At 46.6% G+C, this 24,369-nt stretch overlaps 5 protein-coding genes across 6 annotated transcripts; 1 reads left to right on the top strand and 4 right to left on the bottom strand.

Annotated features, from left to right (window-relative positions):
* Positions 1 to 1,081: 1,081 nt before the first annotated feature.
* LOC108075318 (organic cation transporter protein) lies at positions 1,082 to 4,798 on the bottom strand. The gene is made up of 6 exons (XM_017167724.3): positions 3,908 to 4,798; positions 3,596 to 3,848; positions 2,786 to 2,889; positions 1,956 to 2,725; positions 1,711 to 1,892; positions 1,082 to 1,653 (listed from the first exon to the last, which is right to left on the bottom strand). The coding sequence occupies exons 1-6, from the start codon at positions 4,159 to 4,161 to the stop codon at positions 1,441 to 1,443; spliced, it is 1,776 nt and encodes a 591-aa protein (XP_017023213.1). The 5' UTR covers positions 4,162 to 4,798; the 3' UTR covers positions 1,082 to 1,440.
* Positions 4,799 to 5,502: 704 nt separating this feature from the next.
* On the bottom strand, positions 5,503 to 8,120 carry LOC108075115 (solute carrier family 22 member 3-like). Its single transcript, XM_017167398.3, has 6 exons — positions 7,859 to 8,120; positions 7,553 to 7,802; positions 7,385 to 7,488; positions 6,100 to 6,875; positions 5,861 to 6,042; positions 5,503 to 5,806 (listed from the first exon to the last, which is right to left on the bottom strand). The coding sequence occupies exons 1-6, from the start codon at positions 8,089 to 8,091 to the stop codon at positions 5,621 to 5,623; spliced, it is 1,731 nt and encodes a 576-aa protein (XP_017022887.1). The 5' UTR covers positions 8,092 to 8,120; the 3' UTR covers positions 5,503 to 5,620.
* Positions 8,121 to 8,309: 189 nt separating this feature from the next.
* On the bottom strand, positions 8,310 to 16,016 carry LOC108075243 (uncharacterized). 2 transcript variants are annotated; one of them, XM_017167599.2, is made up of 6 exons: positions 15,836 to 16,016; positions 11,361 to 13,668; positions 10,900 to 11,307; positions 9,378 to 10,842; positions 9,231 to 9,324; positions 8,310 to 9,170 (listed from the first exon to the last, which is right to left on the bottom strand). In XM_017167599.2, exons 2-6 carry the CDS (start codon positions 13,655 to 13,657, stop codon positions 8,830 to 8,832), a joined length of 4,605 nt encoding a protein of 1,534 aa, XP_017023088.1. In that variant the 5' UTR covers positions 13,658 to 13,668; positions 15,836 to 16,016; the 3' UTR covers positions 8,310 to 8,829. The 2 variants fall into 2 exon arrangements, with proteins under 2 accessions (XP_017023088.1, XP_070142252.1); XM_070286151.1 differs by lacking the exon at positions 15,836 to 16,016 and having other exon boundaries at positions 11,361 to 14,104.
* A 104-nt stretch (positions 16,017 to 16,120) lies between these two features.
* On the top strand, positions 16,121 to 19,377 carry PolH (DNA polymerase eta). Its single transcript, XM_017167616.3, has 3 exons — positions 16,121 to 16,654; positions 16,710 to 17,206; positions 17,263 to 19,377. The coding sequence occupies exons 1-3, from the start codon at positions 16,223 to 16,225 to the stop codon at positions 18,929 to 18,931; spliced, it is 2,598 nt and encodes an 865-aa protein (XP_017023105.1). The 5' UTR covers positions 16,121 to 16,222; the 3' UTR covers positions 18,932 to 19,377.
* Positions 19,376 to 23,059, bottom strand: SLC22A (SLC22A family member). Its single transcript, XM_017167617.3, has 4 exons — positions 22,366 to 23,059; positions 20,776 to 20,879; positions 19,761 to 20,712; positions 19,376 to 19,699 (listed from the first exon to the last, which is right to left on the bottom strand). The coding sequence occupies exons 1-4, from the start codon at positions 22,831 to 22,833 to the stop codon at positions 19,499 to 19,501; spliced, it is 1,725 nt and encodes a 574-aa protein (XP_017023106.1). The 5' UTR covers positions 22,834 to 23,059; the 3' UTR covers positions 19,376 to 19,498.
* Between the last annotated feature and the right edge of the window lie 1,310 nt (positions 23,060 to 24,369).

Below are 24,369 nucleotides of genomic sequence, written 5' to 3'. Positions count from 1 at the left end.
GGGTGTGTTCGATTTATTGTTTGACATGGCACCTACGAGCTCTGCAAACTTTTAGCACGAAGAAAGCGTCGAGTACCTTTGATATCACCTAAAGAGGAGGAAGAAAAAAAACCACTCACTGTTAAAATCGGATGTAACCAATGCAAAATGTCCAGTTCTAAAATTAATTAAAACACTTTTTTAGAAGTTATCAATAATTATTGACACAGAAATCTCAAAGAGCATTAATTATTAAGTGATATTGAAGTGCAAGGAATTTGTTCAAGTTTGTAGCTATCATTTATTGAGATTGTTGTTTGACTACAAAATTAAATGAAAGTTTATTGTTGAATTTTGACTGGAATAGAAGCACAAAAGCCGATAATATAGACTGTTAATTATTTTATATCCTTGTGGATAAGTCTAAAATATTTCTTGTTTTTAATTCGAGTTTCCTTTAAACCTCTTTGTTGAATATAGAGACTTGAACTATAGGATATATGTATAGTTTTTTGTATTCAAAAGCCAAAGAAAAAGAACTAAAATTGGTTATTATTAACTTAGTCGCCTGATAATCTATAAAAACATATGTTTTGTCTTTTAAAACCTGCTTAAAATGGTTAAGTGGCGCTACAGAGCGAAATTTGTAGGAACTTGGGGAAAGTTTTTCGACTGGGGAGGTGGCGCCCGTCGAAAGTAAAATTTAATGTAAAAATTAAGTGTATTTCCACCAGTGTTGCCACACTTATCTACATACCTAAAAAATAAATTCAAAATGTATTTAAACAGGTGGGTCTAAAATTAAAAAAAAAAATTTCCTGAAAATATAATACCTACAAAAGGGTACTAAAATTTAAATAGTCATGCATCATTTTATAGCATTTATAGCATTAAAGTGTCATAACTAACTCAAAAGGAATAGAATTCAATTCGAAACTTAACTTGACTGACTTGGCTGTTAATGCTGATCAAAGATCAGAAATTTATTTTTCTCTGCGTTGCAGCCTTCTGACCATAAGTAAAATTCCCTAGAAGGCTATAAAAATTAAATTCAAGAAGTAAAATAAAAACTCTGGAAGGGAGTCAATGAAACACAAGTACACACACTTTATAGACAATCTTTTATATACAAAATAAAACCAAAAATTCGTAACTAAAGACAAATGTTAAAATTATTTCAGGACAACACACTGTATTCTTAGCAGCTGCCATTAATAGACAAAGTGGATTAACTAGATACATGCTTAGGCGAACAATAAATAATGGCATGGCTGTTCCTGACATTTACACTAACAGAAAAAGCTCAATCGGCATATAAATATCACGCAGAAAAGTTTGTGCTCTAAAATCTTTCAGTTCGGACGAATCTTAGCTTAAATTAAACACGTTAAAAAATCAACAAATGCATTGGCTCTCACTTAAAATTAAAACACAAGCCTCTTTGGAAGTCCCCAGAGATGATCATTGCGAGACCTTGTGGGTCGCCCCTCCTTCTGCCGGCTGTCTCTGCTGCTCCTCCTGATTCCGCCCCCTGGCCAGATTCAGGTCGCGTGCCTCCTCCATGGTAGTGGGCAGCACCTTGTCTGCCGTCTCCGGAAAGCCGAGGGTCAGAAAGCCGCTGATCAGGGCAAAGGTGGCGAACAGGATCTGCGGGGCGTATATGTAGTACTTGGCCTGGAAATTAAAAATCATTTTAAGTTGGTATCCGGAAATTTAAGGGGATAAACTCACCAGCAAAGGCGTTTGTGGGGCCAGCATGGACCCTATGCGACCCACCATGGAGCACAGCGACAGCAGGCTGTTCCTCACGTTCGTGGGAAAGATCTCGGAGGTGAAGAAGTACAGGATCTGGAAGCTGCAAGTGATGGCCAGCTTGCCAATTAGGAACAGGGTTAGAGAACCCGCATAGTTATCTGGAAGAAAGAGAGACATCTTGCATTAGCTACTTTTTCTCTAGCAGAGTCACCTGGTCCTACCTTCTCCCACTCCCGCGGAGGCCCCCATGCAAATGGCACAGAGCAGCATGGAGGCGCAAAGCGAGTAACGCCTTCCAATCCTATCCATGATAACCAGGGGCAGCAGCAGCCCGGGGATCTGGATGAAGCCGTTCAGCATAAAGTTGGTGTATTTGTTGCCCCCCAAATTCACTGAGTTGAGGCTCAGTCCCAGGGCAATCAGCGTGTGCGTGAACCAACAAAGACAGCAGTTGGCTATCCTTAGGGCAAAGAAGCGCACGGCCCGCATGATTGGGTACTGACTCTCGTTGGTCTGGCCAAGCTTCTGACGGTTGCTGGCCAGCAGCTCCTCCACCTGCTCCTCCGGCAACGACCGCTTGTTAATGCGGGCCGCTCGACGCAACACATCGGCTGCCTTCTCCTCGGATCCCTGGCTGAGCAGCCAGCGAACACTCTCTGGCAGAATCCATAGGAAGAGTATCTGCAGCACCGCTGGGGTGTAGAGAACGCGGAGCAGCCAGCGCCAGTCCTGTACCTGCGAGGCCAGGAAGCCGAGGAAGGCCTCGCCCACCGCATAGAAAATCGTGATGATTGTGGCCGCCGCCACCCGTCTCTTAGGACCCACCAACTCGATGGCCAGCAGGAAGGCAGTGGGAAAGAGGGTGCTGCCTACGGCCATATCTAGGAACTCAAACACCATGAACATGGAATAGTTGGGCGACAGCGACCGAATGATGCCCATGAAGGCGCTCAAAGTGCCAGCCACGGCCAGCATGGTACGACGGCCGTATCTAGAGGGAGAATGAGATATTAGAGAGAGGAACAACATAATTATGGTCCGGGTTACTCACCGATCTGCAAAGAAACCGCCTAGGGGAATGCCCACAAACTGGCCCACATTGTTTATAGTTCCCACCATCGACAGCTTCCAATCGTCTTTGCAGTAAATTCCGAACTGTAAGATAATAGATATATAAACTTAGTTAATAAGTAATCAAAATTGTTTAAAAATAAAATGTTTTTTGGGACTAGCGTAGCAATGTAAAGTAGAAATAGTAATATACATTTAAATAGTTGGGGATTAGTACATTGAGGTATAGAGGTATATATATTCTCAAAAAGCGAATGTAATTTCAATGTATTTTAAATCCTAAGAACATATACCCAAAATAAATAGAGATAAACCTGCTTTGTAAAGACTATCTGAAGTGTAGAAAGCAGAATGAGGAGTATGAGATAAGGTAATTCAGGTTTTTAAAACGTAATTGGTTTTTCCTAAACCGGTCGAGCATAGACAATACATTTTGATCGCAAATATTTACACGTAGATAGAACGTGCACATTTTGTTGTAAATAATTTTAAAAATATTTGTGTTGTCTTTATAAATCATTTAAACAGCTGAAACACCTTAAACATATTCATCTTCCCAGTTGGTAGTCCACAATTATTTTTGTGAAGACCTCAATCAATCGTTTATGGATATATTTATAATTTAATGATCTCTAATAATAGAAAACTCAAATACCTATGCAAAAGGCAGAGAATAAAACAATTTAATGCCAAAAATAGTTTTAATTTGAAGACAAAAATAAAACCTTTACAGATAACCCCCTTCCCTCTAATCTTTTAATTGCTATATTCCACATTGCCAACCACTCACCTCTGTTGATATGGTCTTCTCCTCGTCCCTGAACTTGAAGTCGTGCCCGCAGGTCTCTGTCTGATTGGTGAAGTACTCCTTGGCGCAGAACTCTCCGGAGGGATCTGTATATGGAAGAAAGCTGGCAATGGCCGTGTCGTTTGCCACATAGCGATTGCAGGAATCCCAGGCAGAGTTCTTGTACGGCACAGTGAAGTTTAACCAGTCCTCCTCGTAAAGACTGCTGGGACTGTCGCACTGCGACACATTGCACCTGATATAAATCAGATCAGATCTTGATGAGCTAACAAATTTCACGGGGAAATAACTCACCTCTGAACCACGGTGCTCGCGGTGAAGACGTAGGAGATGGAGAAGAAGGCATTGAAAAGCATGGGCACGCACAGCAGCACATAGTTAATGATCTGATAGCGACCAAACTGTCCGATCCTCACCAGAATCGCGTCCAGAGAGTTGTCGTCATCACCTGCCGCCGTCTGTGTCTCCTTAGCCGCCTCCGTATCCGCATGTCCGTTGGTTCTGGGATTTCTTGGCGAGCCCCCATCTCCCTCCTTTTGACGGGTCATTGTTGACTATACGACGGAGCACGTGGTAGACTGCACTTTACCGCTCGTTGTTTTATAACTCATTCGCAGCGCCTCCGAAATTTCACAATACCGCTTCCGATACGGCGGCAATTGGTCTTATGTATAGACGCTCCGGAGCGTCTAGCTGGGAGCAGTGCCACTCATTGACTGACGGAATCAAGAAGCTCGAGCAACCGAGTTTCGTGCGGTGCGGAGAGTGGTCTATTGTGATTCGGCGGCTCCCCGACTCTCGCGTCTCTCCAAGCTATTTATAATCTATCTGCTCTTCCATACTCCGTGCTATGGTGTCTTTTCCTCGACGCTGCTTATCGACGAGGTCTTATCAGGCCCTAATCCCATCCAAAACTATTTGTACTTCCCAGGCGACGATAACTCGTTGTGTTAACAATCCTAATTCGAGCGCGTTAAATTCTGAATGGACTATATCAATCGATATGGGAACGGGTTTCGCAGCTCAGTATGGTTTTGTTTATCTTTCAGACGGCGAGACTGGGTGTCGTCTGGTTCGACAGCTGTTCCCGCCTGTTAGCTGATTGCTCGACTGGGTCAACAAGTGCTCCTTGGTCCCGCCGACCTTCGGCTTATCTTACGCTATTTAACCGATGCCATTGACTTTGGCGCCTGCCATCTCTGTGTGGCTTCACACTTGATTTACTTTACACGGACTCTAAGATAATTAAAGGGGGGGAAACTCTTATTAAATGGATCGTATTGCTTCGGCTCGGTTTGGTTTGGCTCGACTCGGCTCGGCTCTGTTGCCGGGCAAACTGATAAATCAATGATAACTTCCGATGGGAGCTGTAATTGAAATTGCCCGACGGATATATGGCTCTGGGCCCCACTGAGCGTCGTTGGTCATAAATCGCTAATATCTCGTTTAAATGCTAGTCACACAGGTGATAAGTCCCGTTGACAAACGGAATTAGAGAAATAACCCAGACTAAACACACATTTGTTTGCCAGGCCACTTCAAACGTAATCAATTTGCTATTTGGCATTATCTGAGGAATATATGTATATGTTGTTGGAACAATTCTATACCAATGGCTATAGTCTGATCAATTTTGTATGTAGCTGGGATAGAGCAGGGTTAAAATCTCTTTGAATTTATTTTAAAATAATTACCAACAAATTGAGGATAAAAATATTATGAAATATTATTAAAATAAATACCATATTTACATATTCGAGTAATGTAAAATTGGGGCAGTTCATTACCCATCGTGTTATATAATTCCCTATATCTTCAATTTCAAAAGTATTTATTTTTATTGCTCATCATATACATATACTTACCATGTAAAAAAAATCGCCCGGCGACTTCTTAAATTCAAAAACTATTTATTGCTAATACTTGTACTTGTTATCATATTTTGCTGGTCATCGAAAGTCACAAGCTCCGATTTTTCTGATTTCCGATACTCTAGATTAATTTAGATTACGCAGTACTTTTCTCTTCACTTTTCGCTTTAGCCCCGGGCATGCTCCTGTCCAGACCTCGTGCCTCTTCCAGAGTGGTGGGCAGCACCTTGTTGGTGGTCTCCGGGAAGAAGAGTGAAAGGCCCGAGCAGGTGAATCCAAACAGGGCGAAAAGCAAGTGCGGAGCATACTCATAGTATGCAATCTAAAAAAGGGTCTTAATGTTTTAAAGTTCGGTTAGATCGGAGTAGTTACTCACCAGGAGAATTGTTTGGGGGGCCAGCATGGAGCCAAAGCGACCCATGCAGGAGCAGAAGGAGAGCAGGCTGTTCCTGCAGTTTGTGGGAAAGATCTCGGAGGTGAAAAAGTACACGATCATGAAGCTGCCCGTGGAGATCATCTTGGCCAGAAAGAACAGTATTGAGGAGATCAGGGGATAATCTGTTTAGAATAAGAATGTCTTCAGTGAGAATTTCTCCTATACACTTTTATGTTCACCTTCATTCGTGGCCGCCACTGCCAGAATCAGGGTGGCGCAGGTGAATTGACAGGAGGTGAGCGCCCATCGGCGTCCAACCCAGTGCATCAGGGCGGTGCCCAGCAGGACGCCTGGCACCTGCATGAATCCCGTCATGCTAAAGTTCTCAAATTTGCTGCCGTTCAACTCGCCCGAGTGAATACTCAATCCCAGGGCGACGAGGGTGTGGGTGAACCACACAAAGCAGCACAGAGCAATCCGACCTCCAAGCGCCCGACTGATCTGCCCAGCTGTGTAATGACCTCCGGGGGCCTGTTCTCCGTCTACGAGCTTGCGATTGCACCGGATCAGCTCACTCAGCTGCCGCTCCGGCAGCTCCTTACGATTCACCTGGGCCACCTTTCGCAGCGTGGCCTTCGCTTCCAACTCATTGGATTGGGTAAGCTGCCAGCGCACGCTCTCTGGCAGCAGGCATATGAAGAGCAAGTGCAGCAAAGCCGGTGCATAGAGCACTCTGAGAAACACCCGCCAGTCACGCAGGTAGTCGGCCAGGTAGCCCATGGATGCCTCCGCCAGACCGTAAGTCAAACTTATCATAGTGGCGGCCACCACTCGGTGCTTGGGGCCCACCAGCTCCACGGCCAGCAGGAAGGCGGTGGGGAAGAGCGTGCTGCCTACGGCCATGTCAAGGAATTCTAGACTGAGAAAGCTGTAGTACTCGGGAGCATGGGAGCGGGCCAGTCCGGCGAAGGAGCTCAGGACGCCCGACACAACCAGTATTGATTTGCGACCATATCTGTGAAGAAATACATTTTTAAAGTGACTATAAATTAAAATAACACTTTAATATGAAATAAGATGGATTTGAAATTGAATTAAGTATTTGGGGTTATTAATTTATTTGATTGGAAATGATCAAATTGCAAACTGCAAGGGTATACAGACTTTGGCTTCCCAAAGTTAGGCTTTCCTGCTTTTTTTCAACTCGAACGTGTTTGCAGAAATCTACTAGTTTTAATTAAATTTGAACTTCATATGGGACACCATTTTGGTGAGGTCGCGAATTCCATGGATATGCGTGTTCTGCATTCCGAATTACCTGATCTTAGCTCCAACTACTTTAAAATGCCACTAAATATTTACAAAGATATTTTTTCATTTCAATGTGGAAGGTTATGGTTTGCCAAGTTTATGGGAAAACTAGACAGATAATAAGCTTTATAAATTAAGTGAGTTGCAATTTTGTTTGTTTGATTTATGATTGGGAGAAGCTAAGCAGCAAGTAAATATCTTATTAAAACTTACCTATCGGCCAGGTAACCGCCCAAGGGAATGCCCACAAACTGTCCGATATTGTTCACAGTACCCACCATAGACAGCTTCCACTTTTCGCCGCAAAAGATTCCAAACTTTAGGGATAAAGAAGAGATTTTTATAACCAAAATATCACCTGAATTCAACTGAAGAACCCACCTCGCTGGCTATGGTTTTTTCGTCTTTTCTAAGTATATAGCCCGACTCGCAGCTGACCCGTTGACCCTTATCGAAGCTGCTATTGTGGCAGGGATCTGCCCCCAGATACAGACCCAGAACAGCCCCCATATCAGGTCGGAAGGCATAGTGTTCGCAATGAGCCCAACCCCCGTGGCGTTGTGGGGTAGTGAAGTTGAGGAAGGGTTCCTCGTAGCTGCTCCCTAGAGTGTCGCACTGGGTGATGTTGCATCTGTTAGGGATTTTTTATATAGACTTCGAGGAGATTAACCTTAGTAACTGACCTACCTGTAAGCCACTTCGCTGGCGGTGAACACGTAGGAAATTGAATAAAAGGCATTGCAGATGATGGGCAGGCAGAGCAGCAAATAATTGGTGATCTGGAAGCGACCAAACTGTCCAATTTGCACAATGATGGCGTCCAGCTGGCAGCCCTCTGTGAACGAAGGCAGGCTTACGGCCTCGGGCTCGGTCTCTGACTTCTCGGGAACTACGTCCAGGGTGCGCTGCAGTTTGGACATGCTGCTGGCGCTGCTGCTGCTACTGCCGAGCGACGCTTAGAGACTGAGTAGTCTTAGTTGACGCTCTTAATTGACTGAGTTATTCACGCTGCTTTTTGTGTTCGCACGTTCAATTACCTTGGCACGCCCACCCGCCCCATTCAGAGCCAGTGGCCAGCATTTAATTGTGGGATTAAGTAAGCGCGACTTTTGCCGCCTTATCGCGGATTCGGACTCAAACTCAATGGCCTTTGTAATGTATTTATGCTTTTATTGTTCAGATTCAATGCAAGAATTAAAAATATCACTTTATCTTGATGCCTAGTCGTGTAAGAAGAGTGTGTGGGTGAGTATAGAGAAGAGTAAACTGATGAATAAATACTTGAGGGGTAGTAAAGCTAAGTTTAAAATAAACTTGGATAGCGAGTGGAGATCTCTCCCCGATCTCCCAACTGGTTTAATATGGCCAATACCGCCTAGAAGGGCTTCGAGCGAGTTTGTTTTTGTTACAACCTAAAGCCCAGAAGGGGGTTTCTACATAAATCATCCCACCCAGTAACCGAATGTTGCGTTTGTGTCAAACTAAAATGTCAATAAATAATGTTGGGGGTGTGGTGTATCCTAAAGCTACAAAATACATATCGTAAATACAATACAATACAGTGCCTGCTACGTGGATTACTTTTTGATTAATATCCAATCAATCTTATCGATTCGCCAAGTGATAATTTAGTTTTGAACTAGTTCAAAGTGGAATGCCTACAGGTTGTACATGGGATTACTGGTGGCATCAAACAACTGCGTGCCCGTCGACTCGATCATGGATCTCAGGGCTATGCTTCGCTGCTTGGCCACCGCCTTGCGCAATGTCAGCTCAAAGACATTATCCTCGTCTATGTTGTCCATGGGCATGTGCTCTCGTTCACCCTCCTTCCGATCGGGCGTCTTGAAGACGAGCTCCTCATGCTCGTAGAGGACGCAGGTCTCGGCGAATTCCTTGGCGAAATACTGGGCAGTGTTTCGATTCTGAATCACCTCGCTGGGGAAGCACTGCAGCAGCTCCTCGAAGCTCAGCTCGGCCACCAGATTGTTGAGAATCTCTGAAAGTTGACATTATAACTGAAAGTTGTTTATGAAAAGTGCATTTTTCCTTTACAAACCTGTAATATGAGCCTTCCAATTGGGCAAAGCCTCCTGCTTGCTGAGTATCTTCCGCAAAAGACTCTCCCAGTGCTTGGGGGTAAAACCGCAGGACTGAAAGAAAGAATAGCTTAGGAAGGAACTTCCTCTCCCCAGAGATGACTCACCTTCCCATACTGCCACAAGTAGGCAGGACAGAAGCTAAGCAGATAGTTGATGGCCAAATTCTTGGGCAGAACAATCACCAGGAAACTGTCAATGCCTATCAAGTGCGGCGTCTTCTGTATGAAGGCCAGGAACTCGGAGATAATCTCGCGATCCACTTTGGCAGAGGCCAGCAGACTCTGGATCTTCAACGTAAGCGTTAGCAGCTCGTTGCTCCAGCTGAGGAAGCGCACCTCGAACTCCCCCTCATCCTTGTTCGGATAGCTAAAGTCGCTGCGCTCGAAGGGCGGCAGCCGATTCAGGTACTGCGGTCGCTCCAGCAGACAGGGTATGGGTCGTATGTAACCCTTGATGTGGCGCTCATACTCCTCCCCCTCCGGCAACTTGTAATCAGGCATGAAGGGTACGTATATTAGCTTGCCTGCCAGCGGATCATTGGGATTTTTTATGTTCGGCTTGGCGGTGTAGTTGGGAGCCATGCCCACCATGTAGGAGATGCACTCCATGCGCAGGTTCATAAACTCCTCACGGCTGGACTGCTGCTCCACATCCGCCGACTGGAGGTCGGTAATGAGATCACTGAGGGCCTTCAGCCGACCCATGTACATGCGAAAGAGAATCTTAAGACCCTTGAGATTGGTGGCTGCCAAATCATCCTCGGCCTGAGGCTGGGAGAGCGAGGCATTCGAGTTGCGCTTCTGGAAAGGCGACGAAGACTGCTGCTCCTGCAGCTGATCATAGACAATGCGCTGCTGCCTGCCGCTGACCGACAAGCTAGCCGAACGATCCTCATGAGCCGAACTGGCACAGGAGCTGGACAGCGACTGGGCATCCGCCTCGCTGTGCAGCGAAGGCGCCCTCGAACTGCTACACTCCTCATCATAGTCATCATCCAGCTGCGGCGGCGTCTGCGAGCGTATCTCGTGCGGCTGCAGCGCGGAGCTCACGTCGTAGAGATCGTAGTAATACACCTGCAGGATGTTCACAAACACCTTTTGCGAGGTCTGGTAACCCTTCTGGCCAATGTGCGAAGCAATGTAGTTGAGGAACAGCTGCAGCAGCACCTCCAGCGTCAGGCTGTGCTCGATGCACAGGGCGTGGATGAAGGCATCGCTGATGGCCTCGATCAAGGCGGGCTGCTCGATGGCCAGCAGAATGGTCTCGCAAAAGTCCGAAAAGGATACGATGGCACTGGCAGTGGGTGTGCCCAAAGTAGCGGGCTTATTCTTCCCCCGCCTGGACTTTCTGCCACGCAAGCTGGAAGCCTGCGGGGAGTCAGCCGGCTGCTGCTGCTGCTGCTGGCGTCGCTGATAAATCACAGTGCTGTCGTCGAAGAGAACATTCTTGTGCCGGATCAGGGCAGTGGCCAGACTGCGTCTGCTGGACTTGGCTATGATTTCCTGGGCCAGCAGGTAGTTGGACATGCGGCAGGCAGTCACAGCAAGCAGGAGCGTCTCATCGGGGGAACTGAAAGGGTAGGATACTTATTAACCAAAAGCAAACCTAATAAATCCAAAAACTTACAGCTTGTTCAAGTACTTCAAATAGTTGATCAGCTCCCCGCTCATGGTGTCCGCCACCACGGGCGAGCCCAGCATGATCTGTGGTATATCCGCAGGAGCATGCTTAATAAACATGTTCAGAAACTCCAGAGAGAGCGGCACCTGCTTGTAGCCTTGCTGGATCACCCGAGCGGGCGTGAAGCAAGGACGCACTGTCTGGTTGAGAAAGGCAGACCGCAGGCGGTCCGTTCCCAGGCCAAGCAGGAACAGCTTCACCGTGTAAATCAAACCCGCCAGCTGAGCGGTGTCCAACACACTCTCTCCGCTGTCCAGAAACTGCTCCACATAGTGATTAAAGATGTCCACCAACTGTAGCTGACACATTTTGTAGAAACCAGTGGCTTGGAGGTACACCTCCTGCTTGCAAGATCTGCATACAAATTTTAAATAAATGTAAACTTCAAATTAGAAGGATTATCTTACCTTATTGAAAAGTCCGCCAGCTTCCTGCAGTTGGCCACAAACATCTGGCGTAGCTGCTGCTCCCTTTCCGCCCCCAAACGCTCGCCCTGCAGCGTCAGACTCAGGCGCAGCATCACATGCGCCTCCTCCATGAGATCGTAAAAGTTTGAGCTACTTGCACTGCGATACGACTCCGCAATGCCCTCGAGATCTTCAATAACGCACTCCACGCGGGGCACTTCCAAGTTATACAGCGTCCACTCATTGGGAACCGTTGCAGATTGGGCTGCACTGCTGCTCCTCAGCAAGCTGCTGTGCTTGGCCTTGGCCTCGGCCAGCAGGCGGGCCGCAATGTTCCGCTTAACAGTCACCACTTGGCTGCCAGGCACCTCGCCCATACTACGCCGCTTATGCAGTTCCAAAGCAGCGTTGGTGATGAGCACCAGCTGCTCCCGATTAACGCACACAAACTGGACATGCATAAAGGCAGCCAGACCGACCACGGCAATGGGTGAGCTCACATCCGGGGCGGATTCCTCGGGAAACAAGCCCCCGATCGAGGGATACTCGAAGCGATTGTGAAAGAGCTTGTGGCCGATGCGTGAGGTGTGCGTCTCCACCGACTCGGAAGTCACCGCGTACACCACATAGTCGTTGATGTGCACCTGAATCACGGGAGCCGTGAAGCTATAGCTGGCCACCGGCTTCTCATTCTCGCTGTACCACTTTCCCTGGGCGGAGAACTGGTACAGATAGCCATCAACGCTGCTGGCCACCAGTAGAGCGTGTCCCACGCACCGCTGGTGCTGCGAGGACTTGAGCGTGCGGCGATTCACGTGCTTAAAGGTGGTCACTGCACTGGGCACCTGCTGGTTGCCCATGTCGTACTCGTCGTCCTCGTGATCAGTGCCCTGACTGCTCCTCTGGTAGATGGCCCTGAGGTCCATGCAGCGCAGGATATCCAGCACACGCGGCTGGGCCTCTGAGGTCTTCATACAGATCTGAAGCAGCTTCCGCACATCGTACTGCACCGAGGCATCCTCCAGATGACTGCCGCCGGCAATGCCTCGGACATTCATGGCCTTGGCTTCGTTGACCAGCTTGATTTTAATATCACCAGCTCGCTGGGGGCTAATGGTGATCTCCTGGTTATCCTCCTGACCTCTGCCGCCGCCGTTCTCGGTCTCATCCCACTGGGAGCGCAGCTCCGGTTCGAATTCCCTTCCATAGGCATTGTTTACCAGCTTGGCCACGTTGAAATCCAGTGGCGATCGTCCAGGCAGGGCTCCATTGATGGCTAGCGGAGGTTTGCCACTGCTCGTCGACTGCAGGGAGTCACTCTCGCAGCTCTGCTGGCTGTGACTGGAGCTAACCACACCACCGCCTCCTCCACTGGCACTGGCCTTGCTGCCTAGACTCAGGGACTCCGAGAGGGGTTCATCCCCGCCAGCGTAATCATTATCCAAGCAGCTCACATCCTGCCCAGCACTTGCTCTACTGGCCAGGGCATCTACCACCTTGAAGGCCACGCAGTAGCGATGACTAAGGCAGGCAATCACGTTCTCCGCCAGACACAGACGCACGGGGACAAAGTTTAGCTGCACAAAGAACTTGAAGGGCAGGAAATCGATGAAGGCGAACCGGGGCTGGGTGTTTTCGTGGACACACTGCGTGTACTCGTACAGGTAGATCCTGTCGCGGCTGCTCACGATAATATTGCCCGAGGTCTGACAGCACTGCACCAGCTCCGGCGGACTGCGAAGCGGCAGCTCGATCACATCAATGCTCTCCACCAGCGGCGTCTTGGGCGTGGTCATCGAGGCTATACGGATGGTGATGGGCAGATCGTTGAGCCGGCTATCGGAAAACTTCCAGAAGTTGGCGTAGATCCGCACAAACATCTTGGTGTCATCCTCGGAGCACACGGTGTTGCTGTTGCTGCTCGAGGTGCAACTGATGGTGGACGAGGAGTGGACAGGACTGCCCGCCTGCTCCTTCTCCAGGGTGAGCAGGTACTTGCCCGCCTCGCAGTAGATCAACTGAACTACCTCCCCGACCGTGGCCAGCGTGTTCCTGTTCGGCGTTCTTTCATCTCCTGCAGCCGTGGCAGGCTCTCCGGCAGCTGCCTCACTGGGTTGAACCTCCTCCTGCTGACCGCCATCATCCTGCTTGCCGGCTATGTCGTAGATCTCGATGAACTGCTCTGCACTGCTGATGGCTATCCGGTTGTTGCCGATCAGACTGGCCGCCAGGATGTCGCCGTTCAGGGCGTACGTCTGCTGGCGGGCAAAGTTGTAGGCCTGCAGAATCTTCACCATGGCTGCTGTAGCTGTAAAAGAGTATCGGGGATCCTTTTAGATTTCAGTTTGCTCTCCGCAAATGCAAATACAACGCCCTGCTGGACTGATGAGCAAAGTGACTTCATCGCCGGACGCACGTAGACTGATGGTCTCACGGTGAATCAGTCGCCAGAGAAGAGAATTCTCTGGGAGTGGACACAGAGCGAGGCAGAGTGAGTGAGAGCTCTTGGTTGGTGAGTGGGTTGACGCAGCGCTTGGCGAGGGCTCAGTCAAGTGGTTGTTGTGGCTTGGGCATGTAAACCATTAGCATAATTGTGCGTTTATGCTGGGTTCCGGATAAGGGCCGTGACCATAGAGTGGCGTGGCCAAGGGGTAGGTTGCGCTAGAGACACAGACTGACTGAGCGAAGAGTACGGCAATTAATTTTGATTAGAGTTGTAAAATTGAAAATAATTATCTTTCGCATGCAAGTCACAGAGATGCGGACAAACTGGGAGGCAGTTTATGGAATTATTATGGATGCAACAGGGATATTAAAATGGAATTTCTAATTAATAGGTATTTTTATAAGTATAATGAATTGAAAAAAAGCTAGATTTACATTCAATATGAAATATATTTTTATTAAGTACTTTTGAAAGTGCTCTTACGACTTGAGGCATTACTAACTATTTGAAGGTAATTAAAAACAAGAAATCTAGCCTCGGGAGGCCGACATTTTTATACCCTTCCAGTTTTCCATAGGCTCATGGTATTGAATAAAAATTTGATCATAACTAAGCCAAAAAATCATCAAATTTAATTCGGAAAGCTTTTCTGTGCTAGTTTTTTCTCGATTAACAAATCTGCTTACTAAATTTTAAATTTTAGGAAATTAGAATTTTGGTCCATTTTAAAGAATTTTAATGATGTAACCCCTTATCAAAATTTGAAAAAAAAAAAAGTGAAATTTTTTTTTTCTCTGCGAAATGTCTAGAAAGACTCGCCGGTTGATGCTGATCAAAAATATATATGATTAATGGGGTCGGAAATGACTCCTTCACTGCTCTGCAAGCTTCTGACCATAATTATAATACCCTAAATGGGTATAAAAATCTAAAAAAATGTTATAAAAAATATAAATAGTTTAACAAACAAGTCCGAATAAATCTCTCTTTAGCCTAAAAACTTGTTAAATGTGAAAAATCTATAAATTATCTAAGATACCATAGAAGATCTTACTTATATTTAAAGAACAAAACCAACCTTACGTTGAAGGTTTTACCTTAAAGAACTCCGAGAAAGCCTTAATGCTTATATCAATACTCCAAATTACCCCAATTAAATATTTAAATGGAACAACAGAAGAAACCACCTTCAAAGTAATGTAACCCGATCCCGGCCCTGTAGGGCAATCATTATCAGAGTGGGTCTAGTAACTCAACCGCACTTAACCACTACCTTGATATGGCATGGAATATTACAATAGGTCAGTGCTGCACCTTTCGTTTCCGCTGGCATTCCTGCGGCGAACTCATCTCCCTCCCCCTCCCCACCAGAAAGCAGTCAGTCATAAAGTAAACAGACGGGAAATTAGGTCACAACAATACACACAAACACGCCCTTTCCTGTGGGTCCTCCCTGGCGCCCCACCCTATCACCAGGGGATTTAAGAGCCACTTGACCGGGGTGGAGCCCGCTACCGAGTCGGACTCCTAATCCGTGCGTTTGGCTAATTAAGCCGTTGGACACACACACTGGGCGCATCAATCAAAACAGCCGGCACAGAGGCGGAAAATGCGCAAAGGTAGATGAGGTGGAATCGCGGAAACGGGCGGAAAATGTGGAAGGGGAGCGCAGAAATGCCGGAAATAGAGCGCGGCACGATAGGGAATATTTATTTCTGGCTACCGCTTGACCAGATCAATAAATCCGGCGATAATAATCCGTGCATTAACCCAAATGAACTTGGGGGGCGCAGGAAAATCCAGGATAAGGGATGAGGATGAGTGGGCCAGCCCTGTGTGTATGTAAATTGCATTTTGGCAGCGGCTTCTGGCAGAAAATCAATATCCTAACCGCTTGCCAGGAATTTTCGCCAGCTTATCTCTTCACTTGGGTAATCCACATACTTTGCTTTAAGCTTTTAAATAGTTTTCACACAAGAAAATAAAACAGGACACTGCTTATTTATTTAGTTTATTTTTAAGCACGCACATTTTGAATCCGCTTTTACCGCTTCGTCGCCGTTTTCCCGGATATGTACACTACTTTTTGATTAGCGTATACCACGCTGTAAATTATGGTGTAGCGAACATTTTAACATTCATTTGTTTGTTTATATTATTCGAAAAGTGAAGGAAACCCACGGAAAATGGAGCTGGCATAAATTCGATTGCCACATTGATACTATCGATTCCCTGGTTTCATCGTATCTTTTTTCAAGGTATCGATGTATCGAAAGCCACTTTCTCAGAGAGTTGCCAACTTGGCTACTTTTTATTACAAAATGCTTATCGATATATCGATTCTTTTAAAACCGCTTCGAAATCGATCCTTTTCCAGACCTATTGTGAAATCCGCGCAAATTTATGAAATGAAACCATGGCCGCCGCACGCAGCCATGTTAGCATGCAAAGCAAATACGATCGCGTGGTCCTACTGGTGGACATGGACTGCTTCTTCTGCCAGGTGGAGGAGAAGCAGCAGCCCGAGTACCGCAACCGGCCCCTGGCCGTGGTCCAGTACAATCCTTGGCGCGGGGGCGGCATCATCGCTGTGAACTATGCGGCGCGGGCCAAGGGAGTTACCCGCCACATGCGGGGCGACGAGGCTAAGGACCTCTGCCCGGACATCGTGCTCTGCCAGGTGCCCAATATCCGGGAGAAGGCGGACACTAGCAAGTACCGCGACGCCGGCAAGGAGGTGGCCAATGTGCTGCAGCGCTTCACCACGCTACTGGAGCGCGCCTCGGTTGACGAGGCGTACCTGGACATCACGGAGACTGTGAACCTGCGCATGCAGCAAATGCAGAGTGTAAGCAAGTTAAAGTTAGGCAAGAGGAGCTTCTAACCATGTGGATTCCCTGCAGGGCGCCTTTGCACTAAAGCCGCAGGAGTTGATCAACACCTTTGCCGTGGGCTACACCAGCATTGGCGACTATGTCAACAAGATCACCAAACGCTTTGCTAATCCCTACGTCGATGACGAACGCTTCGCGCTGTCCTACGACCAGAATGACCTTCCAGCCGTCCGCCAGAGTGACATTCGTCTGCTCATCGGCGCCTCCGTGGCCGGCGAGGTGCGGGCAGCTGTCAAGAAGGAGACCGGATACGAGTGCTCGGCAGGCATAGCACACAACAAGATCCTGGCCAAGCTGGCCGCCGGCCTGAACAAGCCCAACAAGCAGACCGTCCTTCCGCTGGCGGAGATCCCCGGTCTGTTTGACGCCTTGCCTGTGGGCAAGATCAAGGGGCTAGGCGGCAAGTTCGGTGAGGTGGTGTGCGAGACCATGGGCATCAAGTTCCTGGGCCAAATTGTCAAGTTCACCGAGGCGGAGCTGCAGCGCAAGTTTGATGAGAAGAATGGGTAAGTTTTTTATGCCTTCCCATTGGAGTCACTAATCTCAGTGGGTCCGGTTCCAGCTCCTGGTTGTTTAACATCTCGCGTGGCATCGACCTGGAGGCAGTTACTCCGCGCTTCTACTCCAAGAGCATTGGCTGCTGCAAGAAGTTCCCGGGGCGGAACAACATCACCGGCTTGAAAACGCTCCAGCATTGGCTGGGGGAGCTCTCCTCTGAAATCAATGATCGACTGGAGAAGGATTTCATTGAGAACAATCGGAAGGCCAAGCAAATGGTGGTACAGTATGTCCAGGACATTGACGGCGAGGAGGTTGCTAGCTCCCGCTCCACCGCCCTTAAGGACTACGACCAGGACTTGCTGGCGAAGTATGCCCTGGACCTAATTAAGGCCAATACAAAGACGTTCCTGCGAGCCGGAAGCGAGGCGGCGCTGAACAACGCCATCAAGTTCCTAGGAATCAGCGTGGGCAAGTTTGAGACGGTTTCTAGTGCCCAGAACAAGTTACAGGAGATGTTTGCTAATCAGGCGGCCAAAAAACGAAGGGTGAGTGGGGAGGAGCCAGTACCACCGCCCAGAGTTCCAGTGGAAATAAAGCCCAAGCAGACGGAGGAGTCCAAGATGCAAAGCTTCTTTGCTAATTATCTATCCAAAAAAGAGGATAAGAAACCGGAAGCCACTAATCCTGTGGTGGCAACTCCTAAAGAAGCTCCAAAAAAGAACTTCTTTGAGGAGTACAAGCAGAAGCTGAAGGCGGTCTCCCAAGCGGAAGGGGAAGCGGAGGAAACAGCTATCACCTCAACGCCTCCCGAGCTCAAGGAGAGCTTTTTCTCCAAGTTTTTGAAGCAACAAAAGGTAAACCGGCAACAAAAGCCTGAAGCAGCGGATGAGGACTCTTCGGATATGCAGGACCTGGCCGAGGAGTTGGACGCCATCGAGGCTAACAATGAAAAGGATTTCGATGACGATACTGTGGAGGATACGGATTTAACAAGGCCCAATCAGAAATCGGAAACAGAGGATTCAAAGGCAGAGAAGAACCTCTCTATAGCGAATTCTGTCGCAGAACAACCCCCACTTACCGAAGAGGAACTGCAGCCATCTACCTCTAAGCGTAAATTCAACGAAGTGGACAACTCGTATAAGGAGAGTTACGCCGAGTACGCTGTTCCCAAGATGCACTATGACCTTTTGCCCACTGTGGAGTGCGATCAGTGTGGAGCCAAAATCTTTGATGAAATTAAGGCCCTGCAAACTCACCGAGATCATCATTTCGCCCAGGAGCTAAGCCGCCAGCTGAAGAGCGAGCAGCGGGAGGATAGGCAGAAGGAGTCACGCCAGAAGGAAGCAACCAAGCCAACGCCGCCGAAAAAACCCAAGAAGGCAGCTAGTACCAGTTCTGCTTCATCTGGCAACAGCATAGCCAAGTTCTTCAGCGTTAAAGAACCTCCGCCCCCGGTCAGCGATGTTCCTATGCAGCAGTGCTCCGAGTGCAAGGCATATATAAAAAGCGTGGATATGCCGGAGCACATTGATTACCATGTGGCCAGGAACTTGCAGCGCGAACTGAATCAGCAGGACTTGCGCACTCGGGCAGCGGCACTCAGCAAGGAGAAGACCTCGCCGGCCCAGGCAAAGAAGCAAAAGTCCAAGGCTTTAAATGTCACCATTGGGGGTTCGTCCTCAAGTGGAACCAAGACTATAGTGCAGTTCTTTAGTCAAAGTCATTGAACAATTTTTTTCTACAATTTAAAAATCAAAATTATTGATATTCATTATGTAAATTAAGCAGTTTTTTTTTACAATTTAAAAATCAAAATTATTGATATTCATTATGTAAATTTCTCTTAAATTCCTCTAGGATATTATCACCAGCAAAAGCGACTTTATATATATATTTTTTTGTACACTAGTTAAGTAATTAATTTCGGCGCAGAGCGAATTGATTAATGAAATCACCTTTTGTTTTGTTAATTGTAAACTTGTTTATATTTCAAAGCCAACTGATTAATGGAAGCTAATACTTTTTTTTATAATATTATATTATGCCGTACCTTTTGACATTTTCTACACTGATAAAACTAATTTGAACATAATTTTTAGACTTAAGTACCAATGTTGACCATTACCAATTGCCAGTGAATAAATCAAACTCAGTTATTTGTTAATGCTATTAATTATATATATTTATATATTGTATGGCTTACTCTTAGACTTTATAACACATTTGTGGAGAAATGTCTTTGTATTTGCAGGCTGCCCTGCCTTAGGCTAAGATTACGGTAATGATAGCTGCTATTACTGCGGTTGACTCGCCGGAACGACTAGATCGAGATCCTTGGCCTGCGAAGGTCTCTTTTTGACGCCAATGGCATCCGCCTCCTGGACAGTCGTCGGCAGGACGACATTGGTGGTCTCGGGGAAGAATAGGGTGAGCAGTCCGCTCACAATGGCAGCGCCGGCGAAGATCAAAGCCGGAGCACTGGCATAATACTTGGCCTGCGAGTAAAGAGAGAATATAACTAACTATTGAATAAATCCCTCCGCATTCAGTACCCACCAGAAGAGGCGTTTGGGGGGCCAGCATGGAGCCGAACCTGCCCATCATCGAGCAGAAGCTAAGCAGGCTGTTGCGCAGATTAGTGGGATAGATCTCCGAGGCGAAGAAGTACAGCACTTGGAAGCTGGCAGTGATGGTCAGCTTGCCGATGAGGAACAGCACCAGCTGCAGCACCGGCTGATCCGCCCCAGTGAAAATGGTTCCTATGCAGCAGAGACCGCTGAACAGCATCAGGCCGCAGAGGGAGTAGCGTCTTCCGAAGCGGTCCATGATCAGCAGCGGCATGAAGAAGCCGGGAATCTCCACCAGGGCAATGTATGCAAAATTGTTGTACTTGTCCCCGTCCAGGAGGACCACATTCAGGCTTAAGCCGTAGTAGACCAGGACGTGAACAATCCAACAGAAGGAACAGTTGGCAATGCGCCACTTGAAGTTCTTGAAGGCCTCGCGAATGGGGAAGCGGCTTTCCGCCGATTGCTGCAGCTTGTCACGGTTGGCCAGGACGAGCTTGTCCAGCATGGTCTCCGAGAGCTTTCGCTTGTTGACCTTGGCTGCCCGGCGTAGGATGCCTTTGGCTCGCTCCTCCTTGCCCTGGCTAAGCAGCCAGCGCACGCTCTCCGGCAGGATCCAAAAGTAGGCGAGCAGGATTAGCGAGGGCATATAGGTGATGCGCAGCAGGATGCGCCAGTCGGGAAAGGCCTTGGCGAACATGGCCAGAGCCACCTCGCCCACCGCATAAAAGACCGTGATAACGCTGCAGGCCAGGACCCGCCGCCTGGGTCCCACCAGCTCAATGCCGATCACAAAGCAGGTTGAGTACAACGTGCTGCTGGTCATGTTGTCTAGAAACTCAAAGATCAGGAACCACACATAACTGGGGGAATAGGAACGCACGATGCCCAGGACGGCGCCCATAATACCACCCAGGGCAATGGAGAAGCTGCGTCCATAACTAACAGTGGAGCAGGAATTGGATAAGACTTATATGCAGTAGGGAAAAGGTATCCTTACTCACCGATCTGCCACAAAGCCGCCAATGGGAATGCCAAAGAATTGTCCCAGATTGTTTATGGTTCCGACCATTGACAGCTTCCACTCATCGTCGCAGTAAATGTCAAACTACAAGGGAAACATTTTAATTAAGTGAATATATGAATATATTTTTGTATTAAGAGTTTCCCTCTACAAGATAGCAAAAAACTAATCAATCAATTTTTGATCATTTTAAATATATAGTAATTGAAATATATTTCTATCTATACTAATTTATTTTTACTCTAGACTTATACCCGAATCCCTTATAATTTTTTCAAAATATATACTTTCTTTTATTTACAATCGTAATATAAAAAATCTCATTTTGCTGTTCTCCTTTTCTCTTCCCTTTGACCATAAATAACAATGAGTGCCTCCCTTATTCATGAATCGCTCATTCAATATCGCAAAAAATGCCAAGCTATAAAAAGATTGGATGGAAATTTTTTTCCCTCAACCATTAACGTAAATTGTAACCTCATTTGTTCAGGAATATCTTAATCTCAATTCGTTTGTCTATGTTGCAATTGCCCTGCCAGCTTGTCTGGCTTCTGGGGGGCACTTATCCGCCAGTTAGTCGCGTCCCAAGTATGTGTCCAATTGTCTGATAAAGAATGTTTTCCCCGAGCTCATCAGGCCACTTAGGAGGCAGCGGTAGCAGCTTCCGACATTATAATCGTAGGGCGCAATAAGCATATTCTCAAAGGTTGGGCCATCATCTCGGATGTGGCCGCGAAAAGTAAATTTGTTTACCTTGCGAGTGGTAAAATTCCTCCATTATCCCCTCAATTGCTAACTAAATATTACGAGTAATGTTTACCTTTGGACCTTCACAATAGTCTTTTTGTTGGTTCAGCTGGCCCACTTGGCTTAACTTTATGGTTTTAAGACTTTTAAGGTCGCCACTCAGTGCAATTCTATCCTCTCTGAAATGCGTTAACCCGATTTCGGGCCCCGTCTGATTGTGATTGTAAACTACTCGACTTTGCGGTTATCAGTAAATTATTAAAGGTACAATTTAGTCATTGAACCCGTGGTGGAGTGTTTGTCTACAGTTCTGGGGGGGTGCCAGGGTTCGATCCCTTTCGATTACCTCACAGTGAGCTATCTGGCTATCTTGGTTATTCCAAGTACCCATAAATATTTATGAACTGTATAAGCTGGTGTAAGTTTTTCACATTCCTTTGATTCGAAACACTTAAACTATGAAATTCAAATTATAGAAATAATAGTTAATCTGGGAAGGCTTAAAAAAAAACCCCAACCGACCGATTAACTCTATTGTTTACTTTAAGTCTCAACCTCCTATCTGGTCTGCATTCAGGCCTCTAATCAATGTCTGATATTTTTTCGATAGTCTGCAGATAAGATTTGAACTAACGATGGATTGATGACCAATTTATTCGATTGTTTTCCCCCATGCACAACTGGTCCAGGCAGCAGCATGTGCCGCAATCGGCTGACTTATTATCAAAGTCCATGTCTGCTCCGAGAGAGTCTGGCATGCGGTGATCGTTGTTGCTGCTACCTGATAGCAGCACCCCCAATGTGGTGGCACTTTGATACTCACGTCATTCGAAATGGTCACTTCGTTATCACGGAATATGAATTTATTGCCGGGACAGGCTTCCGTTTCAGCCGTGTAATGCTCGGCCAGGCAAATATCGTCCGTCCCGTTCCACAGGGGTAGATCTCGGTTAGTGTAGCGATTGCAGGGGTCATTGCCATTCTTGGGGATACTCCACTCGATGTGCGGCTCGTAGAATTTGCTATCCGGCGTGTCGCACTCTTCAATGTCGCAGCGATGCGTCACGGTGGAGGCGGTGAAGACGTAGGTGACCGAGAACATGGCATGGAACATCATAGGCAGGCAGATCAGCAAGAAGATGATCAGCTGGAAGCGTCCAAACTGACCCAAATGCTTTAGTATAGCGTCCAGGGTGACATCCTCTGGATCCTTTGACGGCGGTGGTGGTGGCTGTGAAGGCAACTCCACCTCCACCGTCGCCTCTGCGGGTGGCGCTTCGCTGGCCGCCATTTCCTAATCACCACTGCCTTCGATTAACGCACACGTTTTCGGTTTATTTCTGCACTCGCGCCGCGTTATTTTCATTTACGAAATCTATATATTTATTTTTACCCACGACGCCGAGCACTTTTGCGATGTGAGCGGCACAGAAACGCGGCCCGAACTGCCAACAGCCTACTGCGATCTCCGCGAGCAAATAACGAGCGGTCGTGATCGCAGCCGGTCGGCGAGTGAGGAAGCTCGAACCGTCCGACCAACTGTTGAGCGCTGCAGGCTTCCATTTCTACCGAGGGGTTCCGAGTTCTGGCTAGGCTTTGCCGAGATTATGGCTTCGGTTCGTGTGTGTCGCAGCTGGATTGGCTGCGATGAAAGTGGATCGCAGGTTGGTCTTGTGTAGGGTGATGGGTAGGCAAAGTCCAAAGGGGTCTCCTCATCCATTGTCTGTGCACGAGATAAGGAGGGGTATCATCCCTATCTAAAAGGGCCAAAAAGGTTCAACAATTAATTAATAAGGTATCCAAAAGTATGCAAAGAATAAAGTTTTTTTTCATTATTTAAATAATATTGTAAGAAAATGTTGGTTTACACTAATAAAGTGGAAAACTATATATAAAAATGCCGTCATACATTTCCCAAAATACCTATCAAATGTGGAAATCAAATTTTATGGCTTTTTTTTTAGCCACATACAAGAAATATCTAACAATAATAGTGCCATTAAAGTATTTTATGGCGGCAAGGTTATGCTCCCCGCATAATAATAAAACTTATGTAACAAAGGCTATATAAATCTTAGTTTTTCCAATGTTTTGGTGTTGATTTACTGCCTTTAAAAATCCATCATCGGTGCAGTGACTGTGCCAACAATATTGGCCACTTTCAAGGGTCACGTGCCGCAAACGTGATAGTTCCATAATTTATATTTCATTTCTTTTACCGATTTGGCCAACAGCCAAACCATTAGGCGAACGCACTGGCAGAATAAACATTTATAAAAGAATGATATATATAGGGTGATACATAGTTTAGTCATGATCATGACCAGGGTTAAGTAGTTTTACGTTTATGTAATTATTTTCATCAAGTGGGCTATTTTGTTTATTAAAACAGTTAATAAGAATATAGAATATAAATGGGACTGAACTGGTATGAGCTCCAACTGAAACGATGTACAGTACACATTCTCTTGACGATTTTTTTCCTGGGGAAATTTGTATTATTTTATTAGATTTATTATCATAAGTAGTGCCTTTATATACATATTTTAGGAGTTAAGAGCATATACTTATTCATTATGAAATAGCTAAAATTCAAAATTTAAAAAAAAAAAATAATTAAAATAAAGAATATTTTGAGATGACTACATTTAAAGGACAACAGGTCGTATACGCAATTTTCAGTCCTTACCAGTATTGTATATTACTCATACGACCTGTTGCCATTAATACATTCAAGCTTTTATATAATTTCGGGGTAAATTAAACAGATACAATACTAATCATATTATTTTTTAATCCATATAACATATTTCCTTTTAATCAAAGA

The sequence above is a fragment of the Drosophila kikkawai genome, chromosome 3L (assembly GCF_030179895.1).
Source record: "Drosophila kikkawai strain 14028-0561.14 chromosome 3L, DkikHiC1v2, whole genome shotgun sequence".
Lineage (NCBI taxonomy): Eukaryota > Metazoa > Arthropoda > Insecta > Diptera > Drosophilidae > Drosophila > Drosophila kikkawai.
Note: the sequence above shows the minus strand (reverse complement) of the source record. Positions and strands in the feature narration are given on the sequence as shown.

Coding starts and splice junctions, on each gene's coding strand:
- LOC108075318 (XM_017167724.3), bottom strand. CDS start 4,161: ATGACCCGTCAAAAGGAGGGAGATGGGGGCTCGCCAAGAAATCCCAGA. Junction 2,726..2,785: donor GGCGGTTTCTTTGCAGATCG/GTGAGTAACCCG, acceptor TTCTCCCTCTAG/ATACGGCCGTCGTACCATGC. Junction 1,893..1,955: donor CTCCGCGGGAGTGGGAGAAG/GTAGGACCAGGT, acceptor TCTTTCTTCCAG/ATAACTATGCGGGTTCTCTA.
- LOC108075115 (XM_017167398.3), bottom strand. CDS start 8,091: ATGTCCAAACTGCAGCGCACCCTGGACGTAGTTCCCGAGAAGTCAGAG. Junction 7,489..7,552: donor AAAAAACCATAGCCAGCGAG/GTGGGTTCTTCA, acceptor TTATCCCTAAAG/TTTGGAATCTTTTGCGGCGA. Junction 6,876..7,384: donor GGCGGTTACCTGGCCGATAG/GTAAGTTTTAAT, acceptor ATTTCTTCACAG/ATATGGTCGCAAATCAATAC.
- LOC108075243 (XM_017167599.2), bottom strand. CDS start 13,657: ATGGTGAAGATTCTGCAGGCCTACAACTTTGCCCGCCAGCAGACGTAC. Junction 10,843..10,899: donor TTGAAGTACTTGAACAAGCT/GTAAGTTTTTGG, acceptor CTACCCTTTCAG/TTCCCCCGATGAGACGCTCC. Junction 9,171..9,230: donor TTGGAAGGCTCATATTACAG/GTTTGTAAAGGA, acceptor GTCAACTTTCAG/AGATTCTCAACAATCTGGTG.
- PolH (XM_017167616.3), top strand. CDS start 16,223: ATGGCCGCCGCACGCAGCCATGTTAGCATGCAAAGCAAATACGATCGC. Junction 16,655..16,709: donor GCATGCAGCAAATGCAGAGT/GTAAGCAAGTTA, acceptor GATTCCCTGCAG/GGCGCCTTTGCACTAAAGCC. Junction 17,207..17,262: donor AAGTTTGATGAGAAGAATGG/GTAAGTTTTTTA, acceptor GTCCGGTTCCAG/CTCCTGGTTGTTTAACATCT.
- SLC22A (XM_017167617.3), bottom strand. CDS start 22,833: ATGGCGGCCAGCGAAGCGCCACCCGCAGAGGCGACGGTGGAGGTGGAG. Junction 20,880..22,365: donor AAGTGACCATTTCGAATGAC/GTGAGTATCAAA, acceptor TTTCCCTTGTAG/TTTGACATTTACTGCGACGA. Junction 20,713..20,775: donor GGCGGCTTTGTGGCAGATCG/GTGAGTAAGGAT, acceptor CTCCACTGTTAG/TTATGGACGCAGCTTCTCCA.